This window comes from Rhinopithecus bieti, unplaced genomic scaffold, assembly GCF_001698545.2.
Source record: "Rhinopithecus bieti isolate Rb0 unplaced genomic scaffold, ASM169854v2 scaffold_38735, whole genome shotgun sequence".
Classification (NCBI taxonomy): domain Eukaryota; kingdom Metazoa; phylum Chordata; class Mammalia; order Primates; family Cercopithecidae; genus Rhinopithecus; species Rhinopithecus bieti.
The window spans coordinates 136,089-158,696 of NW_016816612.1; the positions used below are offsets into that span (position 1 = coordinate 136,089).

The 22,608-nt window shown below is 36.0% G+C and overlaps 1 protein-coding gene across 1 annotated transcript in view; it reads right to left on the reverse strand.

The window, feature by feature from the left end:
- The window catches only part of LOC108517204 (receptor-type tyrosine-protein phosphatase delta-like), a 497,564-nt gene that overhangs the window by 135,842 nt on the left and 339,114 nt on the right, over nucleotides 1-22,608 (reverse strand). Inside the window, 2 exon segments of the mRNA XM_017854985.1 lie at nucleotides 7,913-8,025; nucleotides 18,610-18,770. Coding sequence (XP_017710474.1) covers nucleotides 7,913-8,025; nucleotides 18,610-18,770 — 274 coding nt within the window.

Here is a 22,608-nt window from a genome sequence, read left to right on the forward strand (position 1 = left end):
GTACTTCTTGCCAAAACATCCTAAGCTTCCATGAAAACATGAACTAATGGTATGAATTTAAAATGTTAAAAACTGGAATGCTATTTGGCAGAATATTTTTTAGAACCTAATTTATGGTATTTTTGCTTTTCAAATGTCCTGCTCTAGTTTACTAAGTCAGTAAGGCTACTGAATGCTTCAAATGATTTTATTATCCATAGAAAAATATTTATGAAACACTTGCTCTATTTTCATATTTTTAAACCATACATTAAATGCCAATAGGCACTATATAACTATTCTGCTAAGTAGAATTTTTGAAGTCATTAATAACGGTAGTATATCGTTTAGATGATTTTTTTCTGTCACTATATACGTGTGTTTGTAATGACTCAGTAATAGTCTCTTCATGACTTTCCTTACTGACAAACTGTGATAAAGTCTGGAGAATAGTTTGTGTTTATGGACCAAAGAGAAGCTAATTTTTTCATCAAATCAATTACCACAGTCTTAACAAAAGTAGACTTCTATGAGCTAACAGTCAGAAAGAGAAAATTAGTTCATTAAATATTTGTCATATTTTTAACATAATTTATGCACTATTTAGAATTCCCTGAATGAAATACAAATACTCTGCTATGTTTATTATTTGTATCACAAACTAATGATAAATTAAAGATAAAGAGAACATTGATTTGTAAGCTTCCTGATATAACGACAACAACAATTAGACTTAATTTGTGACTGGGGATCATTATTAAATGAGAGTCACCAAAAGTGCTCTTCTAGGTAAGTACTGAATGGCATAATTAAAATTCAAAATTTTTACTTGATTGCAGGAGTTTTTGTCCAGCCTGGGCAACCGAGGAAGACCCTGTTTCTGCAAAAAAAAAAAAAATTTTTAATGAACCGGGCATGGTGGCACATGCCTGTGGTCCCGTTACTTGAGAGGTTGAGGTTGGAGGATTACTTGAGCGGGGAATGTTGAGGCTACAGTGAGCTATGATTGTGCCACTGCACTCAATCCTGGGCAACAGAGAAAGATCCTGCCTCAAAACATTTAAACAATTTTTTGTAAAATTCAATTCTAATGTAGACTTTCTCAAAATACAGAATTTGAACAAGCTGTTTCTTTATATCAGAAATCTGGCACTTAGATTTAATGAATCATCGTTTTCAGAAAATAAAACAGAAAGAACACATCAGGTATTCTTAACCTAGGTCATATGCCTAAATTCCTTATGGTATAAAATAAAATATGAATGTATGAAGAAAGTATACATAAAAATGGATCTTGTTAGCATTGATCCAATTAACAGTATTAATAGATCAGAAGAGATAGCTCAAGAGCTTTTTAAAGCTTATTTAGTTGCTGTGCAGACATTTCTGCTGCTGATACCATATTTCTGACTCGTTAACTTTTACGAGTTTGTTTTGTTTTCACAGCCCATCAATCACCTACCATCCATGTATGCTTTAGGGCAAAACATACTAAGGTCATCCACGGAATGAAAACGAGGTCTTTATGTTGTAATATCTGATCATCAAGTTTTAAATCTCTTCGCTAAAAGGTGCAAGAATAAACACTATAGTTTTGGTTTTGTTTGCAGGTATTTTTGGGCCAGGGAGGAGGTATGAACAGGGACAGCAGACACTTTAACACTGAATATGCAGGCACAGGGAAAGGTCAATGATTGGTGCACCACCAGTGCTATCAGTAGCTCTTCCCTTACAACTTTCTTTATACTGAAAAGAAAGTGAATTTCTCTAAGATCCTCAACCTCTAAATTTTCTTTGCTGGGAAAAAGAAGAAAAATGAACACATATTAGTGATTTGTTTGGTTTTTTTAATATATCACCGTCTTTTAATAATATTATATTTATCTTCATCATTTTGTCCAATTCTAGAGGCCATGGGCCAGAGGCAGTCAAACCTTCAGTAAAGGATTTTTACAATATTTCAAAAAGTCTGTAATTGGATCTCTCTATAAAAATGGTAAATGTGCCTACCCTAGGACCCTGCTATTATATTTCCAGGTGTCTGCCACGCAGAAACAGCAATGATGGTGTCAAAATACATGGGCTCAATACAGTAGTATCTGTAATAGCAAAACATGAGAAATAACTTAGCCTCCATTAATAGGGAAGGAGTTAATACATTTTTATATCTACAGAACTGACTACCATCATTGCCATGGGCTGTTAAAAAAAAGTAAGAAGTATTAATACACTCACTTGAAAAAAGGTCAATTTTTATATACTTAAATGTCACAACAGCAAATTGTGTGTGTATACATATATGACATACATACACACACACACACACCCCTACCTACTCTATATCATTTAAATAACTACATATACAAATTAAGTCTGGAAAGATATACATGAAACTGTATATGGTAGATATTTCTGGAGACTTAATTGGAGTAATGACAAAATATTTTAATTTTTATTTTAAATATGTCAAATAAAAAAAGAAAAAAAGAAATGGTGGAATGAAGAGTAATTTTTCTTCTCTAAAAGTGCTTTTATTGGCCCCTTTCCCACTATACAATTATAAACATTTTCAAATATACAAAAAATTAAAGAGTAATATAATGAACATCTAAATGGTCACAATCTATATGCAATAATTGTTAACAAACTTATTTTCCATTTTCCAAATTTTCCCTAATAAACATGTTGCTTTTGAAATTAAAAAGAAGATGCTCTGGGAGGGACAGACTAAAATAATTTGGAAATTGTTTATAAAAGAAAGAAACAGAAAACTTTCCTTCCAAATGAGGCTAACACAGTTCATTTTTGTTTAACAAGCAACATATCTACTAACCCATTCTAGTGCATACCCAGTTACTGCTGGTTACAGAGATGTATGGAGCTTAATGGACATTCCCTTTAAATGCATCTTTTATAAGTATTTTCTTCCCTTCTTCCACAGACCTTAAAGACTTGTAAAACTTGATCAGCAGTTAATAATTCCAGTAAATTCCTCTACTACATCACCTCTCTCTTTTACTTATTTTGCCCATCTTATTCCATTATCTGTTAGAACTAATAAGTCAAACCTCAGCTAAATGATACCTTCCTGTATACTTAAGTCCCCATTTTAATTTGGTAGTTATTGGTGAAACAACTGATGTTACTTAAATTGCTTGTTCCACACTAATTCTGGCTGACCTTGTACACTAATAATCAATGATTTATTGTTTAAATCATTATTCTCTTAAATGATGAGGTAGCTCATGCTGTATCAAATATAACTTGGCTATACACTGCCATCTGAACTACAATGAGACAGACATTTACAATCGTGCAAAATACTTACAAGCTGAGGTGCCTGCTTTCAATTGTGAAAGCATGAGCTTCCCCAACCTGTTCGGGTGCTTACATACAGTGTTTCACAGACTGACATGATTCTTTTTTTTTTTTTTTTCATTTTAAATGATACTTTAATAATGAAAGTGTGCAAGCACAAAAAAAATGATAAATATTCCCGTATATTTGTCCAGACTTACCATGTGAACCCATCACTTAAGTAACAGATTAATCCTAACACTATGCAGCATCCTGGAATCCCATCAGACTGTTTATCCTAAATCTAGTCCTAGTCCTAGAAAAACTACCATTTAGGGGGAGAAAAAAAATTTATTCAACAATTCCATATTGTCTCTGATGCAGCAACGGGTTAAGTCGCAATTACATTATGCTCAATAAGAGAAAATAAAATGGTTTTCAGAAGGGGCTGGGTTGGTGGTTCTTTTTCCACTCATCTTAATGCTAAAAAGACCAAGAACTTGGTTGCCAATAACGGACTAGTGGGCTTCAGCCCTGAACTACCTCTAGCTGCCAGCAGCATCAGAGACTTCAGAATGAGAAGATACAGCAACTCCTTAAAGTGCTCCGTACAGATTCAAGTCCAAGCTACCTCTTTGGAAGGCTCTCAGCAGTGTCAGAGAGTGACTTGAATCTTGTCTAAAAGTCTGAAAATGTGCTAAAGCAATGTTCCTCCCCACACTCTCCAACCTCACAAGGATGGTTATACTGACAAAAAAGCACGTTTCTCTGCCTTCTCTTTGTGCCTTAGCTGAGCAACAGTGGACAGAAATCTAACTTTCTGACCCAACTATGTTTGTGGTACTGCATTTACGGGCACAGTTCTTTGACGTACTTAGATTGTTGGAACGCTATATTTATATGAAATTGGGAATAACAGGCAGAATTAAGGAAAAAGGATCTGACTCCTTAAATCTAGATTCTCCAAAAGAATAAATAACTTAGAATGTAAATGAATCTATCACTCACAAAATTATTTTTTTTAGAAAGTAGAATTTATGGAATCACTGAACTAAGCAATGTGCTTTCTTTACCTTCTGAAAGGCCTACTGAATTTCAAATTGTAATGTTTATTTGCTATTTTATCCTTCACAACAGACCCATCAGAAGTGGAAATCAATTTGCATTCGGGAACAAATTCTGCACTAGGTACTGGTTATATAAATCACAGCCATCTTATTTCATTGAAAGGCTTTTTTTAACAGAAGATGTGGATTATTAATTCTCTACTTATGTATATTATTAATAAATATTGTCAAGTGTTACAATGTTTGGGGATAAGCAATTATACATTCATAGTAGATATAATATACTAAAAAGCCACATTTCAGATAGTGAAATGTAAATAATTTAAAAACCTAAAAATTAAGTAGCATCATAGCACCTGTTATGCAACACCTAATAAAGGATTATTTTATTTCATTTTCCAAGAAAACCTTTGCTTCTTTGTGAAAAAGAGGAGATGAACAAGCACAAAAGGGTTATTGGGTTAACAACCCCACATTTTGCTCTCATCCTATTGACAAGTAATTAAGGTAATTCACAGCCACTGGCTAAAATCTATGCAGGCTGAAGCAAATGGTCACATCTCTATGAATTTCATATTAACAGCAGAGTCTATTTCCTTTGTAAAACGGTATAAATTTTCCAGACAGCAGGCCACAACATAGGCTTGGATGGCAAATAAACAATTTCAACAAATCAAGCTTAAGTGAATTGCTTACCTGAGCTAAAGGGCATAATGTACTGCTTCCTGAGTGAACAGATGTGCCAGGATCTTAGGACAATTTCTCCTTTTCTAGTCTCCTCCTCTACTACAGCTCCTCTCTTATCTCATTTTGTCCACTTTATTCTCTCATCCATTTGAGATGATAAGTCTAACTTTAGTTAAATGACATCTTCCTTTATACTCAGGTCCCCATTTTAATTTCGTAAAGTCATTGGTGATACAAGAGATGTTACAACTGTAACATTCATTTCTCTTTCTGGTATCTTATATAAAATTTAAGAGATTCTCTCTATAAATGGATATAATATTCCCAAATACATTGGGAAAATTAAATTGCTAATAGAATTCTTGAGTTTGGCCATATTCGCAAAATTACATCTGAAAGTGAAAAGTACTTGCAGACAGAGGTCTCCTGGTTGAAGACATTCCTATTCTCTTACTTGCAGTCACCAGCACCTGCTAATCACTCTCTCTACATAGTTCCCATTCTTGCTTTGTATTTATTTCTGGCAACATTTTCTGTTGGTGCTAGAGGAGGTGAGGCGTAGCATTTTCATTGGCTCTCTTCTTTTGGGGTACCTTTGCCTTTCTGCTCAACCTTATACTGTGTTTCTGCCTCTGGTGGAAGACCAAGGTTGGTTCCAGCACAAATGACATTTATGTGAAAAACAGAGGAAGGAGGGGCAGTGCAGAGAGAGTGGCAAGGTACTGAGAAATCTGATCCATTTTTCTATTTCCACAATATGTTACTCTTTTAAAGGGTGATGAGGTAAGAAATGCAAAGAATCATGTAGCACATCATTTCTTCAGCTTTTGGGTCCTCTATACATGAATTTGTCAAATTGAAAGGAGTATAAATTCCTGGGTCCATTATTAAGAAGTTGCCCGTAGGCCAGGAGTGGTGGCTAATGCCTGAAATCCCAGCACTTTGGGAGGCTGAGGCAGGTGAATTGCTGGAGCCCAGGAGTTGGAGCTCAGCTTGTGCAACACGGCCAAACTCCATCTCCACAAAAAAACCAAAAAATTGGCTGGGTGTGGTGGCATGCCCTAGCAGTCCCAGCTACCTGGGAAGCTGAGGTAAGGGGATCATCTGAGCCCGGGAGGTTGAGGCTGCAGTGAGCCGTGATTTTGCTACTGCACTCCAGCCTGAACAATCAAGTGAGACCCTCTCTCAAAAAATCCATCAATCAAACAAACAATGAAAAACAAAAAAGAAGTTGCCTATAGCCTGAAGTAGTCAGTACCCACCTATTTCAAAAAGCGCTGAACCAACGAAATTTACTACAGTAACTTAATTCATACCAAGTTGCCTTAATAAAGTACTGAGTAGATGACTCAGTATGATGCATCCAGAGGGCTACAACCTATCCTGGAAGATGACACAAGTTTGTTCAATCATCACGCACACGTTCCCGGTGAATGAAGAAATAATTTCTTTTTTGAGTCTAACCTCATATGAGTTAGAATTTTTTTTGAATACCAACATTATGATGATTGTATAGCCACACTGAAAATGCTGAACATTTCTTTCAATTGAAGAGTTACTAGTTACTATGGTATATCTACATGTAAAAGAGAAAATATGCTGAACGTAATAAAGCACATTCAAAATAATTCACTGTAAAATGTGTACTGTAATACATTTGCAGTATATCATACTGTGAATCAGAACATCCATACAACACAAAGAAACTTGTCTACAATTTGTGGGACAACACTACAACCACATTTTAATCCCAAAGACTTCTTAGATTAGCTCTTCACTTTGTTCAGTATCATAACGTATTAAGATAGCATCACTCGGTTTTATATTTTCAGCTCCCTCTGCCATTCATAATTTGCCATTCATTTGGTATAAACACGCTTTAGTTGAATGAAAGCAAAAGAGATCTAGGCCTGAATAAACAATATTGTACAGAAGGCCCCTCAGCAGGAATAGTAGTGTTCCTCTGTTGAAGCACTTAATGTTCTGTATTTTAAGAAACAAGTATATTTTTTGTTATCCTCAGTCACTTTATGTTTCTCTCTAGTAAGAAGTGATCAGTGACATTTAGTATAGGTAATATTTAAAAATATTTACCTCATTTTCCTACCTCCCTCCTTCCCTTTCTTTCTTCCTCTTTCAGAGTACCATAAACACAAACAAAAAGGAAAATACAGAACAAATCTATGCTTTCCCATGGGATGAAAGATGTGTACAGTCATCCATCCATTTACTCATTCATTCACTTGATAAGAAACTGAATTCTTTCCAGATTAGTGTCATTGGATATAATAAAACAATAATCACACCCACAAAATGATAGATATTATAAAGACTATAGTTCTTCCAAAATTTGAAGGAGAACCACATTTCTTTTTCTTCCCCACCCCATTTCAGGTTTGCATAAAGAACTTAATTTCCTTTCAGACTTTTGCTTGGGCAAGCCTCCATAATAGTAAAATAAAAGAGCAGGATGAACAAAATGGTTCAAAATAAAGTGATATCTTCAACTTTTTAAAATTTTTTTTTAGACAGAGTCTGGCTCTGTCACCCAGGCTGGAGTGCAGTGGCCAGATCTCTGCTCACTGCAAGCTCCGCCTCCCGGGTTCACGCCATTCTCTTGCCTCAGCCTCCCGAGTAGCTGGGACCACGGGCGCCCGCCACCTCGCCTGGCTAATTTTTTGTATTTTTAGTAGATACGGGGTTTCACCATGTTAGCCACGGTGGTCTCGATCTCCTGCTCTTGTGATCCGCCCCGTTCGGCCTCCCAAAGTGCTGGGATTACAGGCGTGAGCCACGGCGCCCGGCCTCAACTCTTAATATCAATTGAGCTGTACAACTTCTGGTAAAGACTGTGTGTGGATCAGATGTGTGGTGCTTCTTACCTGGTGTTTGAAAGTTAAGGCGCCTCAGTTCTACGGGGTCTGTTGGGTGGTGTGAAGGGATCTCCTTACTGTTCGGTATGCTGCTTTTTCTAGAGTCGGACTCTGCCCTCTTCCTATAGGGGGAAAATAGAAATTTAAGAAGAAAACAAAAATCAGTTGAAACAGATAAAAAAGCAGGCAGTTGCACCTGCACTCCCCCCGACCTCCCAAGTTTTCGGGTTTACAACATTTTAACCCAGCTGACTTGTGACCCAGTTCAGGTTGCTTTTCCTCCCTTGGCCTAATTGTTCTCTCAGGTCTAAAATTTTTGTTTAAGTGGATGATCTCGAAGTCCTGCTCCAACTGTATGATTAAATAATTCAGCAACTCTGCCTTTTGGCTTCAAGGGGGATCTTGGTGAGATACACGTGGACCCTTATTGAGCAATTCTCTTATCTACTAGTTCTATTTGTAAGGAACAGGACAGGATACACCTAAGTCGCCAATACTAAGACTGTTGTTACCATAGAGAAACTACCTGACCTTAAGCTGAACAGCTAAATCTGTCCCCCTTTGCCCTAAGTATATATAAGTGGTGACTATAGCGAGGAGATGATGCCTTAGATTTTCCCATACGGCAGGTAAATACAAGTGCATTTTTAAGATGCCAAGTTATCCTAATACCTAGGAGAATCGGGACCAGGTTAAACAAACCTCCCCTTTCTCTTTGAAAAGTGAAGGAAAAAAATAGTGTTAGCTGTTAACAGTACTAAGCTGTGATTAATATTTTGTTAATGAAAGGTTCACAGAAAGATCAGAGAAAAAGTAATTTCACCTGGTGGGTAGATCAGCTCTCCTGATAATCATTGAAGGTGCCATTGACAGTGCCTTGTTATAAGTGTGATTCTTCACACAATACATTTTAACTTTGTTTTAAAAGCTATCTACTAGCTTTATTATCCCCATTTAAGCTCTCATTATGTAATTTTAACTAATTTCTAAGCAAGAAATGTCAGATCTGTATATAAGATTTCTTTATCCAATAAAAAAATTAATCACAGAGTCATAACTATCTTCTTCCAGCTTGAATTAGATTAAAAACCCATTTAATCAACAGAAGCCATTTTCAAATAGTGCTTTTTTTCCCCAAATACTAATGCCTGCAATCTCTATGCCGGAGTCACAACCCCAGTATCTCACCGCTGCTCAAAGTAAAGGCATTTTCATTTGGGGGAAACAGGTACTGCACGGTGTTTAGCAACTTTCCTTTCCTCTGTTCGATGTGACTGTGGTACAGCTCATTAGTGTTGCTGTGGCAATGGGCTCTCATTCAATGCCACCCAGGTCGTTCTATGGTTAGCCATAGGACTCCTGCTAAATAGCCTTTCCTCCCATTTCTGCTCATCTGTATGAAATAAAACTAACCAGGGATGAAGAGAAGACTGATACAAAGGGGAAGTGCACATGATTTGCTCAAGTGCAACACCTTTGACGAAACATCCTTGATGGAATACATTTTCATGGCTCAGTCCTATTAGACATGTTGCTTTCTCAGTACCTTAGATTAACCTGTCTCAGGATTTCCTCTTTCTATCTAAAGGTGTCAGATACAGCCTTGGGACAAAATGTACGGCCAAACCATTCCACCAATCAGAGGTGAGCAGTATTCTGAGACCTGCCAAGGCACTGGCAGCTCCAGTTCTATGGAGTAGAAAAGAAGAAAAGAAAGAGAAGAGATGAAGGGCTAGTGAAAAAGATATGAGGAGGAAGAAAAAGACAGGCTCAGAAGATCATGTGAAAGGAGGACATGGTGACCAGTTTCAGAGTAGGCAATGCCACTGTGTCTACGCTATGGGTCTTTGCCTTACCACACTAAGAGATTCCTTTTACCACTGAAGATGCAAAATCGAAATAGGTTAATGAAACGTGACTGGGGGCAGCCAGCCAGTCAATTAGATGTGAAACATGTGGTTGGTCTTCTCACTTCAAATAATACCAATGGCCCTTCTCATGTTTCGCTCATTTTGCGTAAGTTGGCACAGATGCATTTCTTTACTAATGTGTCAGGTCCCATGACAAAAATTTAGATTTTTCTCTCTTCCCAACGCGGCTCTGCCATTCTTGCAAGATTATGGAAACCAGAATTACAAATATCTATCCGGACAAGAAAATTACTTTACTCTTACAGGTATTGTAGGGTAACCTCCTTATCTTCCTTCTCCCTGTGGCTGGGGTGAGTGACACTGAGCTGGAGGGATACAAAACTCTCTAAAGTAATTTAGTCAATTTCTCTGGTTCCAGGAAAGTTAGGAATTACATCTTGTTGCAAAGATGTTGAGTCTCAGAAAACTCAAGACATAGGACTAAAATTACAATTCACAATTTTAATGAACAGGGAGGGATTTACTGACATTTAATAACTAACTTCTCTTTCACTGTCTATTCAAATGAAATTATTTCCAAGAACTCAGTCTCCCGAAATCCTAGCCAAATAGAAAACCAGTTGCTTAAATGTATTTTGCTTAGTTTTGTTTCAATGATCACAACATGGACAATTCTGGCTGTCCACATTCTTATCACATTATTTTTAAACACCTATTATGTGATGTGCTAGAATGATTGTTTTCTAACACAGAAAACATTTCTAGGAAAGATGCAAAAGATGAAGAGTTTGGTCATCATTGCTAATAATACGAAAGAGTGTTAAAACATTGTCACAAAACATTAAAAGACATATAATGGCCTAAATTAGGCCCAGCATGAATGTAACTAGTACCATTTTTCCTGATAAATTTCACAGGTCTCACCATTCTCATTTTCAGTTTGAAAAATGGAAAGAATAATGACTACAAACAGATTCTAAATTTTGCCTTGCTATACTATATATTTTTTTCTATTAAGACTATAAAATTTATTTTATAGTTTATTTCTTGCAATGAGAAGTATCTACTATATGGAGGAGTTATATAGGTGAAAAGGAAATGGAAGATCACTTGAAATTTTGTATCTATCAGAAACTGCTAATACTATACAAGCATGCGGTTGTTTGGGATGTGGGTAATACACAACACAAATGCTACTCTGGTCTATGGGGCATTTGCTTTCTCCAAGGATCCCATCTAGGTGGGAAGAAAAAATTAGGCTCCCAGCGAGGGGAGAAGAAAAAACCGGGAAGTTGAGTGAAAGATCGTATTTATGGTCCTGAAACAAAGATATACAGACATGTGAGCAGAGGCTTTTGAAAGAAAGATATACTTATTAGAAATATCTACTATCGATATTCAAGTAAATCAATCCAAATACTTGTTTCTGATAACATGAAGAATGTAATCCCAACTCTGCCACTATTGGTATGTGTCAACTACAAATTTTCTTTTCAGTTTCTTTATGTATAAAACAGAGGGAGATTAGAAGATGATGTCTAAGTTTTGGCTCAACTCTCTCATTTTAATAGAGAAAGGAAGCATTGATTAAGTTGTAAAATGTGAAAAGTGTTATGATGCAAGGTACAGAGTCTCGCTCTGTCGCCCAGGCTGGAGTGCAGTGGCATGATCTTGGCTCACTGCAAGCTCTGCCTCCCGGGTTCATGCCACTCTCCTGCCTCAGTCTCCCAAGTAGCTGGCACTACAGGTGCCCGCCACCATCCCTGGCTAATTTTTTGTATTTTTTAGTAGACACGGGGTTTCACCATGTTAGCCAGGATGGTCTTGATCTCCTGACCTCGTGATCTGCCCACCTCGGCCTCCCAAAGTGCTGGGATTACAGGCATGAGCCACCACACCCGGCTGATGAAAGGTAGTATTTTAAGTGAGTTTAAAGTGTTTCGTCTTTTGGCTGAAAAACAAAAACAAAACAAAAAAACACACACTATTCTGCATAGGTTTTTCTGCTGGATAAATAGACACTAGAGATGTCCACACACAAAAGACACCCTCATAGAGGTTTAAAAATTCTTATCATTGAACATGAGGCTTGCTGACCAATGTAAAGTGATTTTAGTGTAAATAATGCAGCAACAGTTCTCAAACTTTAGTATGCAGCGGGATGACCTGGGGACACTTGTTAAAATACAGCCTGGTCAGTCAATGCCTAGACTTTCTGATTTTGTAGGTCTGAGGTGGGGCCCGAGGATGTGTATTTCTATCAAGTTCCCTGGTGATGCTGATGCTATGGCTGCTGGTCCAGAGGCCACTCAATGGAAACCACTGGAATATGGCACTAGGAGAAAGGTAGGTGATCTTTGAGATGTTTTTTGTAGTTTGATTTTTATCAGGAATTTATATATATGTTATATGCATATTTATACATAAGTGTATATGACTATATAGATATGAGTTAGAAAGCTAGAAGGTTAGTTTGGATTCATCATTCAATAACCATATAGTATATTTTAGCTATTATTATTGCTATTATTATTCAAGACTGGGAGACATGGATAATAATTTTGAATTAGGGAAGAGTTCTCATTAAGGCACTGTCATCAATATTTGCAGGGTGTGAAAATGCTAATATCATTAGGTGATCGGTAGTCAAACTTGAAAACTAATCTTTGGTAAAAACAAACAAAACAAAACAAAACAAAACAGTTTATGAGACACCTCACATTTCTGCTCTGTAAACACATCAACACACACAAATGCCCATTTTAATCTTGACCACAAACAAAACTCAGATATTGGTTTGTGTACTATCTTTTAAACTTCGCCTTTAATCTGTTTTTTTTTCTTATGTAAACAAAATATTTATCTCCCCCAGAATCATTTTAATGAAGTCACTGTGTATATGTAGGCTTTGCCCATCTTCCACGTGCCAGGTATCATCTTTTGTATGCAGTCCCGCCCTCCCCTCTTCAACAGCTCTGAAGTCTACCAGTTTATTTTTTTCTTACTGAACATGAAAGGGGTTTGTTCTCTATTCCTCACCTGTCGGGTTTACTGCTCCATTTTAATGCAGCAAAAAAAGGAAAAAGAAAGGCTAAATGTTAGTTGGCCAATGGTAACAAGGATAACCATGACAACCAAGATTTAAGATAGAGTGTTCACAAGTAAGGACACATAACTGACATACATTCGGAAGCGACAGCGAATCAAAATATTTATGGACCTCTGATTATGAACTAAACAGAGGGCATGAAGTTACATCACTGAATACACAGTGTGTGTGTGCGTGTGTGTGTGTGTGAATGACACATGCACTTTTATCCATCACCTATAAAATAATGCCACAATTAATTATATCCCAGGAAGTGTTCGATAGTGGAGAGATAATCTGATTTTTAAAAAACATGCTATGAGAAAACTACTAATGTATTCAATGGGAATACAGCATCATTCCACAAAAGAAATTCATTCATTTAAAATAAAAACCCTTCAATTGAGGTATGTCATTCCTTTCATATTAAATATCTGCAAACTGTATTGAACAAAAATTTGCACAATTGAATAATATACCAAAAGGTAATAAGGTGGCAGAAATTATTTCTTCAAATACCTCTTGCCACATCTTTTTTCCAATGAAGGATTAACCGCATCTTCAGTTTAGGAAAATATAATACTCATCATTATAAATCTACAGAGCATGGCCCATTTATACGGTTGGGCTTATCCAGAAAAACATTTTATTACCAGCCATTGACAGAATATGTATTTTCCTAGTCTGTGGTGCTGTCTGTGAACACAACTAGTTCATGCTTATAGCTCTTTTCACCTGTGATATTATGTTGATTGTTTAAATAACCATATTATTTCTGCAGCATATAACCTTTTCCTGAAAACAATTAATCTAAAAATCTTCACTTTGAGGCAAATTGCAAAGTTTTCAGTGAGTTCCCAATTGCAAAATAAAGGTACTAAGTTCTTCTTGATGCAATGAAATATATACCCAAGTGGCTGGAATATCTGGCCCTGTGAGACAATTCAATCCATCTCTTTTCAAAAATAAAACATCCACATTTAAATTGCACAAACACACACATACAAAGTAAATGATGAAAATGATATCAAACACATTGGTTAATTCTTCTTTTTCTTAATTTTAAAGTGATTTACTTAGTGTGCCAGGTTAAAAAAAATTCTACGTAAATATTTCCCATTTGCTCACTTTTTTAGATCAATGACTTTATCAGGGAATCAGCTGTAGAAAAATCTATGCCTCAGGATGGAAAACCACCTAGTGAATTATCAGTTCTGTGGATTAAAAGGCTGCTTGAGTATTCATATGCACAAATGCATAGTTCTAGATAAAGGTCAGCCTCACCATACACCTGGGTACATATGTGGTACAAATATCTAAGTTTGAAAGCTTTCACAATTGGTAAATTTAAATTACAGGCCAAGGATTTTATTGCAACTCTTGCCAGCCAAAATAAAGGTGATATTGAGTGATGGAGTCAACACATAGAAGGAATTGAGTTTGTTTAATACTGTTTGACTTGTATACATTTAATTATTCAATATTTTTGTGTGCCACGCACTCTACTAGGCAGTAGGAACACAATAATGAATAAGACAGAGTCTTTGACCTGCAGTTTACTGGAGGCAGAGTGCCAAGAAAAGGGGAATTGACAGTAATGGAGTAGGTTCTGTAATAGACAAGTAGAAAGTACTTTAAGAGCCTAGGAAAAGCGATCCTAAGGTAGCCCGAACTGCTAGAGAGGGGAGGAGAAGAGAGGATAGAAGATGAGGCAAGCACCCAGAAAGCCTTGATTTAGTAGGTAGCATCCTAGCTTACTTCCAAAAGAGGAGTTGGAGTTATCCAAGCCAAAAGGAGTGGCAGGGGAGTGATAGGAAAGGCATTCCTAACCTAGGGAGGGCCTACTCAGAAGCCAGAAAGCAGAGTCAACCAGCAGCTTCCGGTATGGTTGGGTGTGGCCACATATTTCTTCATAGCATCTCAAAATATTCTGGACTGCATTTCTTTCTTTGATGAGGGCTTGGAATAGTATGAAGGGTTGATACAGAAAGAGAAGACTAAAGACACAAAGCTTGCAGACAGCCAGTGTTGGAGCTGGAAAAGGCTGGAAAAACTGAAGCCTGTATTTTAGTCTCATCTAGCTCATGGTTTGCACGTCCTGAGATGGGGACGAAAAAACAGTGTGCAAGCAGGCTAGATTATTACCATTCAAGGATGTTAATTTTGCCTAAAGTGTATCTCAGACTTCTAGGACCACCTGATCTACACTTTCTTTGATTCCATAGTATGTAATAAACACTTTTCATCCATCTTGAAATGCTTTTCCACAGAGGTAAGGTTAACAGTTTATTTTAAAATGTTTATTTTCTATATAAATAATTCTTGGACAGTTCTGGAAAAAAGTTTGAAAAGCCTTACATATGTAACAGATATACAGAATACGAACTTTCAATTGCCTTGTGGATTTTTTGTCAGAGTAGATGGACATGCAGTACCAATACTATTACCTTGTATTTAATATTTTCAGATTATAGAACATTATGATTAAAAAGGTCTAATTATCTGGTCCACCCACTAACTTTGTAATGAAGGCTAGGTTCAGAGTGTTGCCATGAATTTCTACCCCATGCAACCAGCTAGTCACAGAACTGGGACTTGGACTCAGGTTTCCTGGCTCTTCAGTCCAGTACTGGTCCGAACATTGCTACTACCTTATCTCTGTAATGTGTACTTTAAGCCATGGCCCGTATCATATTTTTTAAAAATTACAGTACAATAAAATTTATAACATTAAAGATACATCAAATATATTTTAATTTTCTGATGATTCAGAGGGTATTTTGGGGATCTTACAAAGCCCTGGTGATATTGTTTGTTACTGATGATCAATGTAGTATAGGTGTACAGATTACTAGATTAAAAACAAAAGTTAAATGAACAGAATGCCAGATCAAAGAGTATGCCATTTCCACATGAATAGATCTATCAGGAATAAGTCTCAAAGTCTCCTCAGATAGCTGGGTAAAATATACTTCTTTATATGATAAAACTATCTGTAGTTACAGACCTATTGCTAATGCAAGCATCTTAGAAGCAGAGATACATGATAAAGTGGATGATCAATATAATGTGAGTTAACAACATTTTATTCTCATTCTCTCCTCAAAGCATTATTTGCATATGGGAAGTAAAATATTCTGACAATAATAATAATAATGATTCTTTCAATTCTGAGTCATTACCAATGACCTGTATATAAACTGAAAGGCACCTAAAAAGAGGGAATGGAGTATTTATTACGTAATTAACTTTGCTCAGGATCCAAGCTATAAAAGACACTATTCATTGGGTACAGAAGATTTCCTTTTGAACTGCCTCATGATAATCAAGAAGGACATTGTTGGGTCTACTTGAATTTCAAGTCAGGAATGTTCTTTACTGCTGAAGCAAGCATTTCTATTTCAGAAACGCTTCATGGGCCTTCAGATGGTTAGCTAAATATACTTAGCATTCGAGGATGTGTGCATTTCCCAACAATTGCATTAGACGATGCTTACATAGGCCCACACTAAAATGCTACTCCATTTTAATAGAGTCATAAAACCTTTAAATACGATACTTCTTTTTGTGGGATTAGGAAAAATAATAAGTGAGTTTTTTGTCACTTGCAGATGAAGAAAGAAAATAATTATCTTTTAAAAATTATTAGGGCTACAATCATATTTCGTCAAATTTACATAACTGATTCACAAATACCATATATATTTGTTACTGTATGACTTAATGATAGCTATGTATATCCAAATAAAACATAACTTAAAAAATAAGGCATTAATTTTTCCCATTTCAAATAATCACAAAATGTCATGTGATATGGTCTAGAAATACACCTGTCAACAAGCACTTGTTTTTTGACCCGACTCCCATAGTAGTATGTGACCACCTAAATAAATATTTCCCAGAAAACAATTAGATTTATACTACTGCTTTTTATTACTGAATTCTCTTCCAGAAAAAAGCGCAGCGTACAGACAGCAAAGGGCACCAGTTCCTGCTTGGACTCAAACAGAGTCTGTGATTACTCACGGGGCAGGTGGGTACCTCATGCTTCCTGCCCTTATCTCTTACATGGAGAGAGGTGATAAAATGCAACGAGTTCCTTAAGATATATGCTTATAGATACAGATTGGAATGGAAGATTCAAATCATCAAATGAGAGGAGATTTTGGCTTTCAATCACTTCCTTTTTCGGCTATTTTACAGCATGGATAATTGAATGATGGCAGTGTTCGCGAAAAAAAAATAATGATGGATATTTCTTTCATTCTTTATAACTCTAAAATAGGATAGGCAATTTAATGGGTTATGGTTATGAACTTCTTTCATTTGTCCTTTATTTTCTCAACCCTCTCTTAATGCTGGAATAAAATGAAATGGAGCCTTTTAAAACAAGTTTTCAAAGGAGAAGTGTTCTGAAGGAGTTTCTTTTTTTAAGAGTCAAGATAAGAGGTTATGGGGTTAAAACTCTATTCCAGGGACAGAAGAGCAAGGGAGTGAGGGTGAAAATAATTAATATAAACCCCCAAAAGGGAGCTAGATGGGTAGGAAAAAGAGTGAATGGAAATGAGATTATCAGATTAAGCATGTAAGCAAGAATCAAAATGAAGATACTCTTTTTAGATTTTGAAGGCCAAGGTTACAGGGACAGGGAGAGAGAAGCTATCTTGTAGTAGAGGGATGAGATCACCTTCACAGTAGCATTTCAAAATATAACACGCCACAAGGAAAATGAGAACATGGATTAAAGTTTTATGAAAATACAATTTGGAATGGAAAAAAGTAAAAATCTATATAAAGGAAAGTAATTTTGAATTCAGTCATTTTAAATGTTTAAGAAAGGATATTATATGCTACTTTTTATAAGTTCATATTTATATTATAATTATAATCTTAAGACAGAAAGAATTTATAAGAACAATTACTAATGTTCTCTAACTGACCGGCCAGTGACCTAGGGGAAAAAATCTTATTAGAGATTAGATGTTAGAGGTAGAAATAAAATTGAAAAAGAGTGGCATATCAGAAAAATGTGGGTAGATATAGATTTGCATTCTAACTGCAGTCAAAGACACTACTCAAATCAACACATGGGCATAGTAAGACTCAGATTATATTTTTTAAAAAAGGAATATGGTACCTTGGCATCCCTTTTTGGACACATACACGAATTCACCAGTGAAGATGTGGAATAAGAGTTAGAAGAAAAATTGGGAGACGATTCATTCTCCATCCCTCTCTTTTTGTTTCCCTTCCTTAATCCTTAATTTTCATGTGCTTTTGCCAAATTTTGAGAAATAGCCACAGGGAGCTATCTCAACACTTGTGCAAATTAGATTTATGATATGTACAAATTGCAAAATCATGATAGTGTTTCAAAAAACACGTTGAAATCGAGCAATTAATTATCTAAAACAATCAAATGAAAGCTTGCATGGACTTATTTACTTGTGAATGCACTAATGCCTCAATTGTTATGAAAAGTGTTTATCTGCATAAAGCAGCTCAGAAGATTGGAGGCCGGAATAGATCCATGTTGGACAACAGAAGTCTATACCAAAACTGAGTAAGATTCCAAATAGTACAGTCTTTACATTTTGATCTTACTGTAAACACTTTTCCAAAAATAATTGAAATGGCACTGAAGTATTTCTACTAAAATCAACCACCAAAGGACCACAGAACAATGATCAAGTCTTCAAAAATAAGGCAGCCTCCAAAATTGCAACAGAAATATCAGGTAAACCTACCTTTTATAAAGAAGAATAGCAATGACAATGCAGATGATAAAGACCACTGCAAGGACAGGGCCTACAACCCAGATCAAGCCTTCTTCTTCATCCGTGATTGGCTGTGGATCCAGATCCATTGACACCACGGGGTCGGAGTAAGGGCTGGTTGCATACATCTTCTGAGGAAAAGCAGAGTCTATTTCAGTGATAAAATAATGACTTTCTACAGAGTACCTTTAACATCAGAAGAAGCAAAAAATCGAGGAAATAGTGAATTTAATGAAAAGTGTGTGAGGCAACATTAGCAAAATAGAGGGGAGGGGAGAGGAGAATAAAGAAAAGAAAGGAAGGAAGAGGTTTTATAAATACAAATTTCCTTATAGAGCGAAATACTTTATAATGAAATAATTTTGATAGTACAAATTACTTCATAGACACTTTTTCATTGGGCTCTCTATATGGCATATTAAATGATCCTATGAAGCGTAAAGTACCAGTAATTAATCAGTTGCAAAATGTTTACTGAACATTTACATTGGGCCAAAGTGTTAAATGCTATGTGAAAATCAAGAGAAAAATTAGAGCTCCAGCCCGCAAGGCATTATCATACAGTTAAGGAGACTGAAGTATATATTTACATTCAAAAATAAGTCAGTATTTAACTAAATGTGAATGTCCGTAGTCGTTAGTACTACTGTGCTTCTTAGTGCTTGGTACTACTTAATACTACTGCATATTAGTTGGGAAATGGAAGCCAAACAATGAACAAATAAAGTCTACAATTTCAAAAGGGAATTCCATAGTTCAAATTACAGATGCGAGATATACAGAATTGATGATATGGCTTCATAAAATATAGAATTTTTAGAACTTAAAAGAATTTAGCAGTTCTCATTTAGTTTTATTACAGTTATTGCTCAGAGACTGGTATGTCTGTTCTCAACAGACAATTGATAATATACTTTTCAAAAATACAGTTACTTGGAGAAGAAATGGACTAAATATCGATGATTTTTATTTCAATGATATCCTATCCCATTTAGTTCTGTCCTATTTTAGCCTGTATTAGGAAAACATCTTGACTCTACCTGCCCCCTTCAAGTCCCTATCTTCTACTTTCCAATCCAACAGAAACCAATCCACATCCACTAACTGCTCTGCTTCTACTACTCACTCCTCATCTCTTCTCACTCCAACAACACCACTGGTCCTATTTTTTTTTTTTTTTTTTTTCATTTGCCAAATCTAATTGCCTTTATTTACTCTTTACCTTTCCAGACAACTTTTCCAGATTTGCCACAGTGGATCAAGCCCTTCTTTAAAATTTTTATCTCTGGCTCTCTTAATTTTGTATTAAACCAGTCCTGTCCTCATCTTTTCAACTGCTCATGCCCTGCTGAGTTAATTGCCTCTGACTCCATCCTATAGACCAACATTCTTTAAAAAAAAAAAAAAAAAAAAAATTTATAGAGATGGGGTCTCACCATGTTTCCCAGGCTGGTCTCGAACTCCTGGTCTCAAACAATCCTCCAGCCTCGGCCTCCCAAAGTTCTGAGAGTATAGGTGTGAGCCACTGTGGCTGGCCCTGAACCCAAGTTCTTAAGTTCTATTCTCTACTAGCATCTCTTGTCCTCTCTTATCTGGTAAGGTCAGCCCAAGCTTTAACTCTCAACTTCCATGCAGAATATGTCTCTTCATTAATGTTCCTAAACTCAGATACTCTATGAAATCCCAGATCTTCATTTCCAATCATTTCTAGAGACCCCCTACATATATGTTCAAATTAAGTATGAATTTCTTAATTTTTTCCAGATACTCCTTCCCTTCCTCCTGACTTCCCAAATTCTCTCATCCTCTCAGTATCTAGGAATGAATACTGATTTTACCTTATAGAAACAGGAATAGACTGGAAACACTGATTTTACCTTATAGAAACAGGAATAGACTGGAAACACTGATTTTAGCTTATCAGTGACCCCTAGGTCCATCTGCTCTCCTTCCAGTCTCATGAGTGCCACTTTTCTTTAGGACCTTACTTATGTGCTCCTAACCATACCAAATTTCTTCCTTCCTCTAATAGTCTCCACTGCTGCTAGAGGTATCATCCTAAACTGCAACTATAAAGCCTTCAAGAGGCTCTCTTGTGATTGCCAAATAAAACATAGATAACTTAGCACGATTCTCAAGGGCATCCACAATTTTACTTTAAACTTGCTCACAACACACAACACATTCCATCACAGTGGGCTTCTTGCTACTACTCCCTAAATGCTCTATTCTTGCTCCTCAACTCCCTCACAAGTTCCACAACATTTAGCTCCTGAAATTGAACAACAACTCTCTAGGCCCCCACTTGAATACTGCCTCCAGTGAAACCACCCCTTTTTAACTGACTGGCAGTGATCGGTCATTCCCTTCTTAAAAAAAAAAAAAAAAAAAGGTACAAATAATACAGCTAAATTTTATTTAGTCCTTGTTTTTTTTTTTTTGTTTTGTTTTGTTTTAATGGCACTCACCAAACTCTATTTTGGCTTTTTATTTGTATATGTACTTCATTTTCTTTGGTGAAACTACAAACTCCTAGAAGGCAGGGATTTATATATTATTTGTATTTATATGCTTAAAGCAGCTAGCACCGAACCTTGTACTTAGTGGGTTCTCAGCAAATCTTGGCTGAATAAGACAAAAAATGTTCATCTTTTCAAATGGCTGAAACTGTCAAGACATCAGTATATATGCTCATTTTTCATGTTCAGTACATATATTTAAATGTTTTAACCTGCATCTTTAAAAAATTTAGTTTATGGCATCTATTCTGAATTTAAGTACAATGAGCTCGGCCATCAAGCAGGAGAACACATGTCCCACTGAACGCTTGTATACTACTCTTCTTTCTCATTTTCGTCATTGTGCCCAGGGAAAAGACTGACTAGATTTTCAGATTTTCTAATGCATTAAAGGAAGATGGGAACCCAGTACGTATGTCCCAGCCTCTCAGAGGTGGCAAAAAAAAAAAAAAAAAAAAAAAAAAAAAAAAGGATGTATATGGTATAAGGATTGACACAAAGGACTTGGCAAAGAACTATGTATTTAAGTAACATGATTCTTTATATCATTGTTTTGGTTTATACGATACCCACTCCATTTTGTAGGTGATGCTAAAATAGTTTGGTAGACAGAACTAGGCAAAACTGTTCGATTTGAAATTCTTTACCAAGAACCTTTAAGATAATAATCATGGTCCATTGAGATGGAAGTCTAAGCACAGGTTTTCCCAAAGAACATAGATTTCCAACCCATTCAAGAAACAGAGATGTATGAAAATAAAAAGAAAATGAAGTCATAAAATGATACCAGCCTCATGAAAAATATAATTTCTTATGTGTGGGAGTAAGAGATTAAATTTTGGATCATTCCAAACCAGTAATCTGACATTCTTAATGTGAGACAATGGATTAGGGGATAGCTTGTGTCTTTGAGAGGGAGGGAAAAGCGTTTTCTCTTTGCAAATTACCAGTCTACCCTTGGAACATTGTTATAATCTGTTATGGAAATTTGAGGCTTACACAAAGGCTTTATTACTACAAAACAACTCTAGCTGGATACAAGTCTCTTCCAGGCCTGAAAATATTTATGATATATAAAGGAAATAAATATCATATATATTTGGAAGCAATGTTGAGAAAGATGATAGAATAAAGGGGCAACTTCATTAACACATGTAAAAAAAACTCTTAATTCTATAATTAATAAGCAGATGACACACTAAAGAAAGGGGCAGACTCTTCATCAGTTGTGACATATTTAGACACTAGCGGAAGACATCAGAAACCAGAGTATGTAGTTCAGTGGTTCAGTCTGCAGGATCGAATGAGATTCCTCTCCTTTGCTAGATTCTCTGATCTACCTCAATGCTCTAAGCGTGCTTTTTGAAACATTCCTAGAGCTATTAAAAGAAAATTCCTCTCAAATATTTAAAAGTCATTTTGAATAAAAGAAAAGATGATTTCTTAACAT